Source organism: Cornus florida, unplaced genomic scaffold (assembly GCF_030987335.1).
Source record: "Cornus florida cultivar Cherokee Brave unplaced genomic scaffold, ASM3098733v1 CherokeeBrave_3.0.0_Hap2_Chr09, whole genome shotgun sequence".
Classification (NCBI taxonomy): Eukaryota; Viridiplantae; Streptophyta; class Magnoliopsida; order Cornales; family Cornaceae; genus Cornus; species Cornus florida.
In genome coordinates, this window is record NW_026775579.1 from 2,176,681 (window position 1) to 2,195,075 (window position 18,395).

Consider the following 18,395-nt stretch of genomic DNA (forward strand, 5'->3'; position numbering starts at 1 on the left):
GCTCATCCTCATGCTGCTTCATTGTGAATAGGCTCGAAATGTCCTTTGCTGGACGTTTATTTCCATAGTACTGGCTTATGAACCAATCACATAAGCTTGGGAAACTATCCACTGAGCCCCTCGGCAGGTTCTTGAACCAATTGAGCGCTGGTTCAGCTAGACTCGTAGGGAAGCATTTGCACATCAAGGAATCATTCTCAGTGTTCAAAGCCATTTTCAACTGGATGTGATATACATGATCAATCGGATCGGTTGTCCCGTCGAACAGAATGAAAACGGGCATGGAAAATTTCCTCGGACTCGGTGCATTCAGAATTTCATCGGTAAACGGCGAATCAACCGTTCGAGCTACTGAGCGGAGGGCTTCATTCTTCCTCTAGAACCCTGTGGTAGCTCTCTGATCTATAGATCTCCTTTCTGAGCTTCAATAATCAAACGTTGCCATGGAAGGCCAATAAGACGGATCGAATGATCTTTCCTCTACCAACTCCTTGTGCCACAACAGTATAACTTTGTGGCGATCAAACTCCATTGCTTCTTCTCGGTTGAGCATTTCTTGACGTGGATCGAAAGTCATGGCTTCGTTTCTCCTGATCTGTTCATGCCGTGGATCCACATGAGTTGATCCTTCACGATCATCAACACGAAGAGGATTTGGTGGTAAATAATTTGGCTGGACCTCCTCGTGATGAAGATCTGTCTGATTGTTCCCTACCTCTTTACCATGATGTGCTGCACCGGGACGTAGAACTTCTTCTCCTACTGGGAGCAGTCGCAGAATCACCGGAGCTTCTTGACGCTGCATTTCCGTCCTTAGCTCTGCATTCTCTCTCTTGAGAGCTTCGATCATGCTCATCAACTCATCAAGTTTCATCTGCTGGACATTCTTTACCGTATTGGAGTTCTCACCCCCAGTCATCATTCCGGAACGGAGTAAAGGCATGGATCACAAATTCTAAATCAGATCTGATTTTCACTAATGCGAATCACGTCAGATTTGGACTCAAATTTTGTGAATTATGTTCTCCCTTTGGTAGATCAGAACTTTTCTGGCTTTGAACTTGTCAAATCGAGCCACGATAGAATGAATCACCGCTGCGTAAATCTAACGCCAATTTCTCAAAATCAATCAGGAATCAAGAACTTCTCAAGAGCAAACCGCAATCTCTCATATCTGGATTCAACTTCTAGAAATCAAGCTTCGTCTTCACGAATCAGTCTGAATCAACATGATGTTGATCAAACAAGAATCAATCTTCAACGTTTCCCACAGACGGTGCCAATTGTAAATGCTAAAAAAAATATCTATCTCGATCTCTCTAATATTTCATTACACAATTTTTCTATCCCTTTTTTCCTCTCTTCTATGCCTATTTATGGGCAATTACAAGTGTTATAACTAACTTCTTATGTTGGGCTCTCAGTCTTCGGGCCTTCTTCCTTTTGGGCTTGACTCGATCCGGTGGATTTTCGGTGTTAGGCCTGTGGTATTAGTCTCCAAGCTTGGGCTGGAACTTGCTGCCTAACCCGATGCTCTCCTCTTGGGTCAGACCCGGCCCACTTTACCTTCGGTATCCTCACGTATGATTAGTATAATTAAATTTCTATTTTAAATTTTAATTAAAAATTAATAGAATTGAATTTCTATTGTAAATTTAAAATTATACTAAATTTCAAATTACCTAATAAAATTCAAATCTATACTATATATATATATATATATATATAATTTTTTAAATATTACCTAATAAAATTCAAATTACAAATTACCTAAAAGAATTTATTACTTTGCAAAACTCAAATATTGCAGTATTAATATAAAAACCTAAAAGAATTTATTACTTTACAAAACTCAAACTCTACCACCAATTTCAAAATATTTCAGTATTTATTTATTAATATAAAAAATATCTATTAATTAATATAAAAAGAGTTGCAAAAAATTGTAATTTTTTATAAGGTTTATTTTTACAAGTTTCAAATCAACAATTAGCAAAAAAAAAATATGAAAACAAAAATTCTATAAGTTACAAAGTATTCACCACGTGCATCACACGTGCTTTTTCCTAATATATATACATGTTATTGAAGAGTTTTCATATTTTAAAAGTAATATTTGATAGTTTCGTGTCCTCTGTTTTCCAATAGGTGAATAGACAAATAGAAGTGTGAGGGCTTTAAAGATGAAACAAATTGGCAAAAGAAGAAAGAAAAAAATGTAAGAAAATGAAAAATACTAGGGTTTTATATCGGTAATTAAATGAAAAATAGGGTTTAAAACTAGTTAATTTTGCTGCTGTGTAATTTGTACTAGAGAAGAAAAATAGGAATACATCATAATAGAGTCATTCCCGATTGGCACCGTTTGGATCACTGCATGTTGGTTGACTCGGCCACATGCCATGTGCCACAAACTGTGTGTGTTTGTGTCCGAGTGTCTCTCCTTGTTCCACATGGCATGAATTTGAGTATTTTACTATGAATAGATAACTTGAAACCTAGTATCATATAAGTAAGGAACCATATATATATTGGAGCTAATTTTATAAAAATACGGAGTATACCACAGTCCTCTAATCACAGATCGAGAAATACTGACAACTTTTGACATACGTATAAACTATGTTTCTCAGAATCCAATATACAACTTTCAGCTGATATAATTATTTACTAATCATGGACACGTCTCTTTAGTTTTTTTGTGGTGATCATTCAACATAGATTCTCTCTAACTCATACTTAAATATTTATATATTTGACTTCGCATCAATCTATAACGAGAAAATTTAATAAGAATATATTTAATAATCAACAGACTTTAATACTAACTTTCAAATTAATCTAGTATTGACATGTGTAAGTTTGTATAAATATAGTATACGAGGTGTACAAATAGTCCTTATTGTATGAGATAATCAATCAATCTCTCAATCAATAGAGGAATAAATAACACTAGTTTTCAATTTTTTATGCCCACATCATTAGACGCTTGTTTATTTAGATACTCACTCATTTATATTTAATTACTTTTTTATTTTTCCCTACTCAAACTTGACTACTCATGCCCACCTTTAAGTGCGTATTCGTATGTTACCTTCTATTCAGGTTGAGACCCCTATTATAGACTAGTGAATGTCCCTTAGTGTGGATATAATTATACGTATGGACTAGATAAATATGGTGAGGTGTTTACGGTGTATCTGCGTATCGGGTCATTGTATGGATTGCAGTTAGATTAGAACTTGCTCGTAGGTCTGACCCACTCCTTTATTATTCTTTTCAGGTACAGGACGGTTCCAGCCTTAGAGCTTGATCGTGCTTGTCAAGGACAGTCTCACATTCATCTGATTACGTAGGATTTTCTCGATGTTTCTAGTATTTTCTATTTTAAATTTTTAGTTTCAGTTGAATTTTTGGTTAGGGGTCCACCAGTGGATTCCCAAGTTGTAACCTTGAAGTTTTGGGAGGATTGGAGTTTTATTATTTCAGTTATGCATGGAGGGTTATAATTAATGTTTCTTTCAGTTTTATTTCATCTTTATTATTTCATTTTGTCATCTGTGTTCGCTTTAAAATACTTTAATTGTTTGATATTCCCTCGGGTTTGGGTCTGGGCCTGGGCCTGATCAACCCGTGTCTCGGATCAGTATCATGGAAAAATATTTTAAATATAAAGTAATATATTTATATTTGTATTAGGAATCGTATTAGTTTATCGTATTAGTTTATAAGATTTGGAGATTTGTATAGTGGTTTATTTAGATACTCACTCATTTATATTTAATTACTTTTTTATTTTTCCCCACTCAAACTTGACTCAATTACTTTTTTATTTTTCCCCACTCAAACGTTGCGGTCAAGCCACCCTGCCTATCCGGTGAGTCACCCGGATGCTTTTCGGGCCGGGCGCTTAGCGTAGCATTGAATCAAAGATTGGGTTTGACTCTGATACCAACGGTAACGAGTAGACGTTTATTCATTTATCCAAAAGTTCAAGTTGTTAGGTAGTGTTATATACTCACCCATTTATATCTAATCACTTTTTCATCCAGATTCGATGTGGGATAAATGACCCTTGTTACATAAAGCCACCATTATAATGCTTTGACTTGAGCATCTAAACACCTTGTCATTTTCACGGTAAGATAGACATGCACTAGCATTGGAAATGCACGATAAAGAATATAAAATAAAAAATTGTAATAACAAAGCAACATTAATAATAATATTATAGATGATATAACTAAGGGTTAAGTGCACTAAACCCTCCTGTATTATGACCCAATTGCAAGACACCCCCCCCCCCCCCCCTGAAATAAATAAAACCCTCTAAACTATCATTTTGTTGCACCTAATTGCAAGTAAAACCCCGGACAATTTTTAAAAAAGGGTTAAGTGCAAAAAACACCCTCGCTATATAAAAAAAGTGCAAAAAACAACCCTATTAGAAAAAAAATAAAATAATAAATGCATATAATTCCATGTATTATCTATCTTTTGAGCAAATTGTTTCCTATTGAATAAATTTGTTGAAAAATAGTTGTAGGGGATGTCACTTTTAAAAAAAAAAATTTCAAAAAGTACCCTTTTTGTGTAACAAGAATGATACTGTTATCCACTTCGGATATAGCCCAGCGGTTTACTCGCTGGACTTTGGAGCTTAGTAAGCCCAGGGTCTGGGGTTCAAGTCCCGCTGAGTGTTCTTTGTGGCTAGCCTCCGCTGCTTCTGCAGTAACTTACCCAGTTCGGGTAGAGAGGTGTCTTTCCGGGTTCTCAGGGATTAATCGGGTTGTTGAGGAGCCCTAAGGGTTTGTGTCATACCGGACACCCCGGGTTAATAAAAAAAAAGAAGAATGCTATTGCCAATTTTGTATATATTTAAACAGTGAATGGGTTTGTTTGGATATACTCGAAGACTTATTAATGGAAATCCTTCCCTCTAATAATTTTTTTTCTCTGTAAAATATTTCTATGTTGTCGTTTAGCAATATATTACCAAAAAGAAATCCTTTTATTTATTTATTTTTTATTTTTTTATGATACTATATTTCATTTGGTTTGTCATGTGAGATTCTGAAATTTGTACATCATTTTTAATTTTTTTAATATTATTTATTTTAATATATATATATATATATATATAGAAACATAATCTTTCTTACAAATATTCTTTTCTAATTCTATATATTTTCCTTTCATTCCTAGAACTCTCCTTCTATAAGAAAATATAATATCTCTTTCTCAAAATTATTTTTCTCTCTCTAAAATAGAGCACCCAAAATCAACAAGTTCGAAGAAAATTCATAGTATTAGCAGAGAGCACAACCTGTAATGATGTTGCTTGACTCATTTCAAAAAAATTAGCAATTCAATTCCAATCTCTTCAAGAAGATCAAGAGAAAAAATTAAGAACCAATTACAAATTTCAGCATAAATAAATAGAAATCATAAAAAATGATATATAAAAAATTGAGAGAAAATGAGATAAAAAAAATTACTTATTGTATTTAGAGGAGGCCATGTCAAAGTAATATTAGGAAGTTTGGATCAATTTTATGAGTATTTTCATTTGTATGGACTTGTTTATTTTTTATTTGCAAATTTTTACACTTATATATTCCTTCTTCAAATTTTAACTTTGTGTACGTCTACAACATGTCATTCCCTACTAGTTAAACAATGTTGTCTGAATCTTGTATAAATAATTGGGTTTATTTATGGATATGAAATAAAAGATAAGGTTGGTAGATGCATGAATAAAGTGTACAGAAAATTGTGAGACATGAGAATTGAGAATAAAGAAAGATATATAGAAGAGAGAGACGGTGTATACATATATATATATATATAATTTATAGAGTATTGTTATGTTATGGCGGGCGGAGAAGGACAATGATATATGAATTTAAGGATAATTTTGACATTTTGCATTTTGTATATTTGTTTTCGTTTTTTTGTTAATGATAAAGTAAGGTTAATTTAATAATTTTACTGCCAAAATTATGATTGATCCTTATTCGCACAAATTGAAGACAATAAGGAGTTTTTTTAGAATAATAGGGGGTAATTCCACATTTTGTGTATTATGAGGAATATTTTTGCACTTAACTTTTAAAAATAAAAAAATAGACTTTATTGAAAATTAGAAAAATATTGAGGCCAATAATGGAAGGCTAATAAAAGAAGAGCACGTGGCCCAACCAGGATTGATAAGTGACTATAAATTGACGTACACTTTACCCTTAAAAAAAACATGGACTTTCTGGAAATCTAATAAAAGAAGACACATGGCCCAACCAGGATTGATAAGTGACTATAAATTGACAAACAATTGCACTTCCTTCTCTCACACTTTTTTAAGGCATACAAAACAGTTCTCAAAGTTAGATTCAGAGTCAGCTCTATCCCTATTTTATTGCAGCTAGAGAAGAAGAAACCCACATCACTGAATCCACAGAAAGGTGCGCCCTCTCTCTCTCTCTCTCCAAACACACACATACTATGCATTATGGGGGTATGGTTTGGTACTCTTTCAAAATTTTACTTACGTACTCAATATATATCTATGCTTACTTATAAAGCTGAATAATATGTTTATATTATATTGTGTGTGTGTGTGTATATATATATATATATTCCTCTGTTAGTGTATTTTGATGATGATTAAAGGACCTAGCTTGATCTTGTATCTATTAGATTTCATGTGTATGATGTTAGGGTCTTTCATGATAATACAACTTTCTTGCGAATTTATCATCTTACAATTAATTTGATATCTAGTTGCTCAAGTTTTCGATTCAGTCTAATTTACATCCGAAAATTATTTTAGGAAGATGGCCTCAATAGGGAAAAAAAATTAAAATAAAAAATTAAACTATCGTAGGACTTTATTATTAGAAATTTAGCAAAATTTTTAGTGTTTAATATATATATATATATCTTTAAAAAAAAGAAAAAGAAAAAAGAAGAAGAAGTAAATGAAAAATAAAAGGGGGTATAATTAAAATGCTATGCCTTCTCTAATGAACTACTTTCCCAAAATTCTTATCCATTAATTCCTTTTTTTAATCCACAAATTCAAGAGAGAGAAAAAGATCAGATATGCTTTAATTAGTCCCATCGACAGATGCTTCTAGTTTTCAACTTAATTACTGGCGAACCTCTGTACATATGGAACTGTGGTTACACATACAATTATATATATATATATATATATATATATATATATATATATATGTTTGATTCTGAAATCTGGATGCATGAATAGCAAAAATGATCTTATTGCACATGCATATTAGAGTATATGTATGTTTATGTTTGTCATTCATGTACAAGTAACAAGTTGCATGTGGTTATTTTTCTTTTTTCCCCTCCCTAGCAGAGCCAAGAGAGAAAAACTACAACACAGCAAAAGAACAATGAAAAAAGAAAAAAACAAAAAAGAGGGGGGGGATTAGAGTTAACCACCCGCCCTCCGCCTATATATAAAAGTATTTGTGTCTTATATGTGCATATATATAACTATTTGTGTCTTGTATGTGCACCGAGGGAGCACAAAAACTATATATATATATATATATATATATATATATATATAAGTGTTTGTGTCAGTCTTACATGTGCACAGAAAGAGAACAAAAATGACCGGTGAGCGGGAAGTAATATATTCACTTTTACTTATAATTTTAAGATTTAATCTAAGACTAATTTAAACAATAATTATTTTAGGTAATTTTATTTCTTTTAATTAGTCATTAATTATGAAATGACTATATTAGATATATTTTTAATAATAATAATAATTATTATTATAATTATAATTTTTTTTTTTAAACGATAACCATGCTCTTTTTCACCACTGTCAGTTCGTCACTACCACCACCACCCACCTCCTCCCCCGCTGCCACGACCACCTCCCCCAACCACACCACAACACTGCCACCTCTATCACCACCATACTGCTACCCACTACCACCACATACACCAATAATTATAAGGACGTCAATTAATTTGTAAATTTGGTAATTCTAAGTCAAATGTAGCCATCAAATCTGTCTGGGTGGAGGTGAGGTGGTGTAGGTGGTTGTGGTGGTGGTGGTGGTGGTGGTGGCGGCGGCGGCGGCGGGTAAGAGGTGACAATGACGGTGGGGTAATGACAATTCATGGTTAAATATATATATATATATTTTTAAATATATCTAATATAGTTATTTCATAATTAATGACTAATTAAAATAATGTTAATTTCTTAAAATAATTATTCTCCCCAGTAGCCGTTGGATTAGATCCTAAGGTTACTAGTAAAAGTGACTATATTTCTTTTTGTTTATTGGAGAGCAATTGAACAGTACTATATATATATATATATATTTATATATATATATATATGTTATATAAGTATTTGTGCTGGTCTTATATGTGCACATAGAGAAAACAAAAACTATTTATATATATACTATATATAAGTATTTGTGTCGGTCTTATGTGTGCACAGAGAGAACAAAAACGACCGACTTGCACCGGCCAGTGATACAGTTTGGGTCGTTTAGCAATCGGCAGGGACACTGGGCTATTACATTTGTTGTTATTGGGAAATACTTCATGTACTGCTCCTCCATCAAGTCTCATAGAGTATTGACTCTCCACCATCATTAAATTGATTGGGTTTTTGGTAATTAAAGTCTAGAATACTTGTCTATATTGTCAATGAGGTGTGGGTAGCTGTTTTTTAGCTTTTTAAAACACGATTCTCAAACTCTTTCAAATTCTAAGTGTGATTTAAAGTGAGAGCGGAAGAGCATGAAAGTGATAAAATCTAACTCCTTGCAGAATAAGAATCCGAATAAGAGTGTGCAAGAAATGTAAGAACTAAGAACTAGAGCATCACAAAGCTTGAGAGTTATGTTAGTTTAAAAGAATTATGTGGCTTAGGTCTAAATATATATCTAGTGTTCCTTTATGCATATTATTTTTTTTAAAAAAAATTTACTCACAAATTTTTAAAAAATATAATTATAAACATTTACTTAACCATAATATTAAGGATTTTTCTTAATTTTGTAATTTAAATTTTTAAATAATCATAAAAGTTAAGAAAGTAAAAGGCTTAAAGTGATACTACAACATATTTTTATATATAACCACCAAGAAGATATCCACACCTCATTTCAAACAAACATTGAAGCTTTAAAATTTTTAATAAGAAAGTTAAATGTCAGGTTAGCCGTTTTCGTTTTGAGTTTATGTTTTCATTCGAAACAGGAATAATATTTTTTGTTATAAAATGTGTTTAATGGTTATTGGAAGTATATTTTAAAACACAACATTCGTAATAAGACTTTGAAAAGCAAAAATATGAAAAATATGTTTGATAAAAAAAGATTCCAAATTTTTTTTTAGAAAAAAAAAATGATTTGTTAAAAGAAGTTATTTGAGAATTTTTTTTTTTTATTTTTTTTATTTTTTATTTTATTTTTTTTTTATACCTCTTTTTGACAACAAATGCAGTATTATTAAATTGTAACAATAATCAACAAATTCATTTGATATTTTGCCTCATTACAACAAACACATTCGATATTTTGCTTCATTACATTACACCACTTGCAACCCAAATCATGAAACAAACGTATTTGCCAAACAGCTTTGAATGTGTCCGTGACTGACAAAAGAAAAACACATAATTAACAAATAATCCGAGTCTTTGCACCTCACTCTCTACTAATTAATCCCTAACATTCTTGTAAGAAAAAAAAAAATTATTTTTATTAACTCATTCCATATTAGGAATAATTTTGTTATTGCCCATATTATAAAAAATTATTAAATTAACGCCTCTCAATTTTGAGTTTTAAAAAGTTACTATTATCTTTCAAAATATTCTCAAAAGTTACCTATGCCTTAAAAAATAATTGCAGGTTAAAAAATAATTGCAGGTAGGTCCACCGTTTTTATCTCAATTAACAACATACTCTATTAGATTTGCCTCTCAACTAATAGCTTCTCCTTCTTTCCATCCAATCAATCCTCCTTGCTTGGTTGTTGCCCCACACACACACACACAACAAAATTAATTTTCATCTTCATTTACCACCAACGTCGCTTCGCTTTGCCAAAACAATTTCTTTTTCATTTGGTAGTTAAGAATTTGGTATTCCAAGTTGTTTTTTTTTTTTTGTTTTTTATCTTCTTCTTCAGAGAAAATGTATTTTTCCGTTTTTCTCTTGCGAGTTTTAGACGATTTCTTTATTAAAATTGTAACTTAGTGTGTGGATTTATATATATATATATATATATATATATATATATATATATATAGTACGTGTATCGGCCCCATAATACACACATTATTCAAGTTAGGGGTGCGGTTCGAAAGCGAAATCTCAAGGACTTATTTTCCGGATCCCTATCAACGTTGCTATGCCCTTGTGGATACTCCGTATATATTTTTATGAATAATACAAATCTTATCACCCTTATTTATCATTTTCGAACAAAAAAACACCACTAAAATTAAACACCTCCCTGAACTACAAAACGCTATTACATTGTCTCCATTTTCGTTAGAATCTGCTAAGTTGAAGTGAATTGACAAATTTAACCGCATTTTATAATGTGAAATTTAAAAACGTATTAATTATTATTTGGCAAATTACAAATTTAACCTTATTATATAATCTCACAAAGAGAGCTCAACAATGGCATATTTTTTCAATCGCCTCCACACTCACCTCCTCTTCTTCATCTTCTTCTTTATCTTCCCTCAATAATGGCATCTTTCCATTAAGCAACATCAATTACTCATGTATCAATTTATATATCAACACATTACTCATCAATCACATAATATATATATATATATATATATATATATATATAGATTGGAAAGGAATCCATGTAGATGATTAATTAGTAATGGAGGAGTAGTATTGAACGAGTGGATAAGCAAGGTGTATTCCGGCAACTAGCGAGATCGTTGCTAGCAACCATTAAGATTGTCACCGGCAACGACCTCTTGTTGTACGGGGATGGATGGTGCTGGCAAGGTTGACGAAGACTTGTAATTATCATAGCAGAGGAACACATGGTGGTTGTAGGGGGGATTGATGGTGCCGGCAAGATTGGTCTTGTATATCCCTGTACACTGAACTCGAACTTAACGTTATCGGCAACAACTTCACCAACTTTCTTTTCCAAGTTAGTTAAATTTATCACAATTAAGATCTTGCTAGCATTGGAAATAAGATGCACTGAAAGATTGTTTAAAAATAGAATGTGCTAAGCATAGTTGTGACTTGTGACTATGTGCATTCTGTAAGTTTAATTGTTAAATCATGTGGTATTGTTAGTGGTAACTTTACTTAAAATTATTCTCTCCCACGTTATTAGTCCACTATTCTTTTTTTTGAATATCCTAAATTAATTTGTCCCTTTAAAAAAATAAAAACAAATAAATGTATTTTTTCGTCGTTATTCTTTCTATATATTTTTAAAAATTCAAACTTGGTAATATGCATATAATTTTTTTTAAAAGGGATAAGTATGTAAATTTAAAAGGAAAATAAATTCATGTCCCCTTAAAAATTAAACATTGATAACTAATATGGGAGGAGTTCAAAGAGTAAATTAATCAAGTCCTTGTTAAAACAAATAAAAAAATAAAAAGAAAAAAAAAAAATCAGAAAGTAACTTTTAGAGTATTTTTTATTCATTGGAAAGAATATTTATTGATGTATATGGAAAAGAAACAAGGGAGTCAACAGGGTAGAAAATAAGTAAAGTTTTAAGAAAGAGAGTTGTAGTTGTAGTTGTAGTTGTGCATCGTCCACTTCGTTTGTAAAACGGGTTTGTTAGACCTTTTTTGTCTGTCTACTAACGCCATCTCTGTTTGCGCTGCAAATCTCACTCTTCCCAACATTGTTCCCACATCTCTCTGTTCTGTAGATTCTCTATATCTCTGCCAATCCCAATCATGGAGAATCGATTCAGGAATGATCGTCGACCAGAGGTATTCCATCCCCCTCTCTCTCTATAAATATATCTGTATATATTCTCTCTTCAACTTTTTAGGTCTTTTATTAGGGATTTCGTTCTCCATTTCTCTCTCTGTATATACATATATATATACATATATGTATATGTGTGTGTGTGTTTTTCTCTTCGTTGATGACTTAAAGAGAAATTGCAGAGAAGTTGGGCTGAAATTTGTTGTTTCGCTTGCACGTGCCTGCAGCTCTTCTGGCCAAGGGTGGTCATGCGCAAGTGGCTCAACATCAGTGCAAGGGACTCCGATTACAGTGCCGACCCCGACGAAGACTACGACGGCGACACCGACACCGACACCGACACTGATGAAGGTCAGAACAAAGACATGTAAATTGCAAATTGTTTTACGATCTTGTTCATTTAAATATGTGTGGTGTAGGTGTGTATTTAAGTGGTTTTTAGTAAATTATATATGTATTGGTGTGAGGTGATGATGATCATGTTTTTTATGTTTTGGGCTTCATCTCCATCTTTTAATGCAGAATTTAATCCATGGTCAAGAGAAACGCGATTTAAGGGTTATAAAGGCGATGAAGCTCGGATTGATTTTAATGGTAATGTACTGTTGTAAAGTTTAAGTTTTCCTTTTTAACTCTGTCAGATCAATTACTTGCTTTCATGTAACTTCTAATTATTTATTTCTGTGTAACTACTAAAAAAACTCTATTTTATTTTATTTTTGTATTTATTTATTTTTCGGGTTTGCTGAATTTTGGTCAACAGTAACTTTTGAAAAGGGGGGTATTCCTTAAACATGATGCATTTTTGGAGCCAAATCTATTAATTCATTTTTATGGTCCCAAATGTGTAGTTTCTGTTTTCTTGTAACATGTATAAACATGCAAGTACTTGGTTGAAAAGATCATGTACAAAAACCAACATATTATGAATAGATGACAAAACTTGGGCATATTTGCATGATCTTTACTTTCTTTATTTAATCATAGAAATATTCAACTTTTTTGGACATTGACATTTGGAATTGTTCAGAGCAATCTTAAGGTGGTTGATGGAAATTATGAAAAATGTAAAAACCACACTTAAATTTGGAAGGTGGTCTTGAAGATTTTGTTTTACAAATACATTGTGTGATAGTCAATTTTTTTCAATGATGCTCATTACTCCTTTTTACAAGAGATTTCTTTCCAAATGCTATGAACTTGAAATTGAATATGTCAGTAAAAGTTCCAGAATGGCCCCTAGGTGAATGTCATCATGCACCATTTTACCTCTTCTTGTTAATTTGGTCTTCCCTTTACCATTTATGAAAGTAGCAATATGCTGCTTAGTCTGTCTGTTCACACACACACACACACACACATCTATATTTTCACGGTTGGCATTTTTGAACTTCAGATGCTCTTCCGAGGAGAAGAAGACGAAAGTCAGAGACATTTAGGGCACAATATATTAACAAAAAAGAACTCAGGTATGATGACCCTCCTGTAAGTACCACTTTTGTATAGATTGTTTTAGTCATGCCTTTGCCTTTGTCTGCTGTCTTTTTTGTTCATAGAATATGTGTTGGCACATGGAATGTTGGAGGGAAACTTCCACAGGATGATCTAGATATTGAAGGTTGGCTAGATATTACTGAGCCTGCTGACATGTATGTGATTGGGTAAGTTCTTGATGGGTTTGTCTATGAAATTCCCTTTGTGTTTGCCCTTTTCTTTAATTGGAGCATCCTATTGATGGAAATAACTTGGTAATCTCAAATTGATGTTCTTATATATATATTATTTAGCTCCAATCTATTTTGTAAATAATTACTTTCAAGTTGTTACGTATACATTGAAACTAACAGAATATAATGGGTTCTTTTTCGTTTTTAGCTATATATATTCAGAAGTATCTTTTGACTCTATATACGTACATTAGTGAGTACATTTAAGAATTAATGCATGTGCTCTTTATTTACAGTTTTCAGGAGATTATACCATTAAATGCTGGAAATATATTTGGTGCTGAAGATAGTCGTCCAGTTCCAAAATGGGAAAATATCATTCGTGAAAGCCTTAATAAAATTCAGCCTAAGACAAGGTTTAAATGTTATAGTGATCCCCCTTCTCCATCGAGGTACAAGCCATCTGATGATGCCCCTGTTATTGAAGATGAAATACAACTTGAAACGGATAGTGATGGCGAGGAGGAAATCCATCCATTGAATGAAGAATCCAATGGATTTGATGAAGCCTGTAATGAACCAGTCACAGGTGAAAATGATTTTATAAATTCTGAAGCTTCACTCTCTAGTGATCATACCAGTTTTGGCGTGACAGTTGAACAGGATTTACAGAGGCAATTTTCTTCTCCAAAGAGGCTGGAAAGGTTGAATTGCCTGCGAACAGAAGATTGTACAGGAAATGAAGAAGCATCAGCTTCTCATAATAGCAAATTAACCAAGATGCTTAGCGGGACAGAAAGAATTGGTTTGACCTGGCCAGAGAGGCCATTTGATCTGCTGGCTCATCGTGTATTAGACAGACCTAATTCCTTCAGATCTTTTAAGTCTTTTAAAGCTTCCAAATCTTTCAGAACATATAATTCTTTCAAGACATCAATTAATGGTGATAATGGACTGCAATCAGATGCAGCTTTACTCGCAGAACTTGACCTTGATTCTGTCATGTACCGGAAAAGAAGACCCCCATTTGTAAGGATAGTAAGCAAGCAAATGGTTGGGATTTTCCTTACTATATGGGTTCGTAGAAGCTTGCGTAGGCATATCCAGAACGTAAAGGTGTCTACTGTTGGTGTTGGTGTAATGGGCTACATAGGTAACAAGGTTTGTTTCTTTGTTTAATGTTTACTTGCATTTTCATTAACACAATTCACAATTATCACTTTTTGTAGTCACTGTTACAAAATTTACATTTTAATCCTTTTTATTTTATTTTAAAATTTTCTCATTTTCTGTCCTATAATTTGGGGTTATTATTATACGGTTGGGAACTGAATAAATTCATGTCATCCATCTTGACACTAATGACATTTTGTTAACACAAGCACAAGAAGCACACCTTTTTTTACCAGAAAAGAAAAAAACTAACACTAGATCTCTTCTGAATAAGTTTAATTAGGATAAACAAATAACTAAAAATGGCTAGCCAAACTGTCTCTTCCATCTTGTTCCCCAATTTGCAACTGATTTCACAAGGGCTATGGACGTTGTAGTGCATAAACTAAAAGATTTAACTTTTGTAGTGTCATTTAAATTGGAATGAAGTAAAGATGCCATTAATTCATCAAAATGAGGTTCGGATCTCTCTTTCTTTTGCCTAATATGTATTAATCTTCTATATGCATTTTCAGTTGTGAGAAGCTCATTAGCAACATGTGCATGCCCTTTAGACAGTGTCCTAAAGAAAGTTTGATATATTTTTGAAGGAGGATCTATCTTTAAATAGATAAGAGAGCCATAGAACATGAATCCTATGAGTACATGAGTAAATGCTAGAGGTTTCCCCTTAAGCAACACATTGCATCAGCTTTCAGATGCTTTGAAAAATGGGCAAGGGGCGCCGCACCTGGATGCTGTAAAAAATTGGCAAGGTTCCTGCTTTTTTTTGGACAAGCGCAGGTAAAGAAGTTAGCCTAGGGTAGTAGGCTTAGGATAGTGACATGGAGTATAGGAACCTTGATGGGTAAAGGAATGGAGTTGGTAGGCACTATGATTAGAAGGAAGATTAATATTTATGTCCACAAGAAACTAAGTGGGTAGGTGCAAAAGCTAGAAAAATTGAAGGATATAAACTATATTACACCGGAAAGGATAGACATAGACATGGAGTAGGAATAATTATTGATAAGGATTTAAAAGAAGATATGGTTACTGTTGTTAGAAAAGAAGATAGGATAATATTAGTAAAACTCGTATTATGGGGAAATATAATTAATATAGTTAGCGCTTCTGCTCCCCAAGTAGACCTAGATGAAAATATTAAAACCTAATTTTGGGAACATATGGATGAATAAATGCAAGGGATACTCAAAAGGAGAAAAAATTTGTATAGGAGTTATTGGGCATGTAGGAAAAGAGTGGAGGATATGAGATGGTAGATGTTGAACATGGATTTGGAGATATAAATGATGCCGGGGTGGCTATCCTAGACTTTGCGGTAGCATAAAATCTTATAATTAGGAATACCTATTTTAAAGGAGGGATAAACACTTAATAACCTTCAAAAGGGGATCAAATATATGTCAAATTGATTTCATTTTAACTAGAAAAATTGATCAATTAACAAGTAAAGATTGTAAGGTTATCCTTGAAGAGAGTTTAACATCACAACATAGGCTAATTGTTTTAGATTTATATATAAAAGGACAACCTAAGAGGAGAAAGAGAACTATAAACCCGAGGACTAGGTTGTGGAATTTAAGAGGGGAGAAAGTAGAAGTATCTAAAAATATGATGTTAAAAGAAGCAACATGGAATATAGAAGTTGAAACAAACTTATTGTGGAATAAGATGACTACATATATTAAAAGAAGTTCTAGGGGAATCAAAAGGAATGGGACCTTTATTTAAGGAAACTTTGTGGTGGAATGAACAAGTTCAAAAAGTTGTGAAAACAAAACGGGAATGCTATAAAGTTTGGCAATAAATTAAAAATAGTGGAACCTTAGAAAAATATATAAAAAAAGTAACTAAAGAAGTTAAGAAAGTAGTAAGTGAAGCAAAGCTAGAGTATATGATGATTTTTTTTTTCTTAGTCGGTACTTGCACACACATGCCTCCATGGAGGCTTGAACCCCTAACCTTCCTTTGGAAAGTAAGGGTCTGATACCGCTAGGCCACTGACCCGTTGGTTATATACTATGTTACCCGGACTCGGGTACGGGTGTCGGACACGGGTACGTGTCTAGAGGTCAAATCCTTCTATCTATCTAATTATCGGACACGGGGACACAAATTTAAAGTGTCCAAAAATCAGACACGGACACTTGGACACCTCATGCAAAGTATTCTCACAATGTTAAAATGCATATTATACTTTCTTTTTGTTCAATAGTTTGAAAAGAGACTGGATTTGTAAGTTAAACTGTGAAAGTAACTAGGTAACTAGGTTAAATTTTTTTTTCAAATGCTTTAAAAAGTAATAGTAGTATATATAATATATATAGATGGTGGGTTACAATTGTAACCAATATATTATAAGTTTATATAATATTATATTATTTATAATATTATTTGTAATTTGTTTTGTTGGGGTCAGGGGAGAGACTACTCCTCTCTTGAGGATATTGTTGATTTTATGAGCTCTTTGAGTTCATAGGCTCCGTTTTGTCTGTGTATAGTTTGGGACGCGTTCCCCTTTTGAACGCTTTTAATACAATTTACTTATCAAAAAAAAAAAAAAGCAGTGGGCCACATGAGTTACAGCTTATACGGGGTAATAAACAATGGTAATAAATACTGTTTGTGGGTTATAGCTGTAAGGTTGTAACCCAGTATTTATTACAAACTTATGTGGGTTACAACCCACCCACGTGTACCATGTCAGACAAAAAGAATTGAAAAACAAAGAAAGGTACAAGCGGTGAAGATTCAACGCAGAAAAGAGGGGGTGCTGATACCAAGTCATCTTCAACCTTTCCTTTCTAAACCCTATTTCGAACCAGTCATAACCAGACCACCATAAAGATACCTTGAGGTGCCTAAACAGATGAAGATTGAGTAGCCATGTACGACAGAGAAGATGGAGAGTTTGACACATATTCTGTGTCCGTGTCCGTGTTGTGTCGTGTCGACACGGACACTTTTGCAGGAAACGGCGAGTCCAGGTAACATAGGTTATATATATATTATGATTTTTATTCAAAAGTAAGCACACAAGGAGGGGAGAAGAATATTTATAAACTTGCTAAACTAAAGGAGAGGAAAACTAGAGATATTAGCCATATTAAATGTATTAAGAATGAAGATTCGTGGGTTTTAGTAAAAGAAGATGAAATTAAACAAAGATGAAAAAATTATTTTGAGAAATTGCTAAATGAAAACCATATAGTAAGTTTAGGCTTTATATGAATATAGTGAACTTAGAGATAACATAATTTTTTTGTGACGGCCTGAATTTCGAAGAACCCGGTGCGTCTGCGAGTAACCCAAAAACTGACCCGATAACGGATCCCCAACGCGGAAGCAAGAAAAAAAATGAGGTGTCTAGAGATAGACACTACCTCTAAGACAACAAAGTGACCATCTAAGAAATCACGAGACTTAAGTGGAAGATGAATGCGGAAGCTAAGGTCAAAAGGGTAAAAGGGTCAAAACGGATAAAATATGGAATTAGGGATGAAATGGTCATTTTACCCAATGGTGGAGAAATTTGACTCAAAACAAG

General features: G+C 33.0%; 1 protein-coding gene across 5 annotated transcripts in view; it reads left to right on the forward strand.

The window, feature by feature from the left end:
- The first annotated feature begins 6,349 nt into the window (after positions 1–6,349).
- LOC132273436 (type IV inositol polyphosphate 5-phosphatase 3) overlaps positions 6,350–18,395 on the forward strand; it is a 93,272-nt gene continuing 81,226 nt past the window's right edge. The window contains exons 1-7 of one of the 5 annotated variants that reach the window (XM_059774392.1): positions 6,350–6,461; positions 11,944–12,007; positions 12,188–12,356; positions 12,528–12,599; positions 13,402–13,474; positions 13,562–13,666; positions 13,969–14,833. In XM_059774392.1, coding sequence (XP_059630375.1) covers positions 11,972–12,007; positions 12,188–12,356; positions 12,528–12,599; positions 13,402–13,474; positions 13,562–13,666; positions 13,969–14,833 — 1,320 coding nt within the window. In that variant the 5' untranslated portion in view covers positions 6,350–6,461; positions 11,944–11,971. Of the gene's footprint in view, positions 6,462–11,554; positions 12,008–12,187; positions 12,357–12,527; positions 12,600–13,401; positions 13,475–13,561; positions 13,667–13,968; positions 14,834–18,395 lie in introns of those variants that run through there. The other 4 variants (XM_059774393.1, XM_059774395.1, XM_059774394.1 and 1 more) reach the window with 4 other exon arrangements.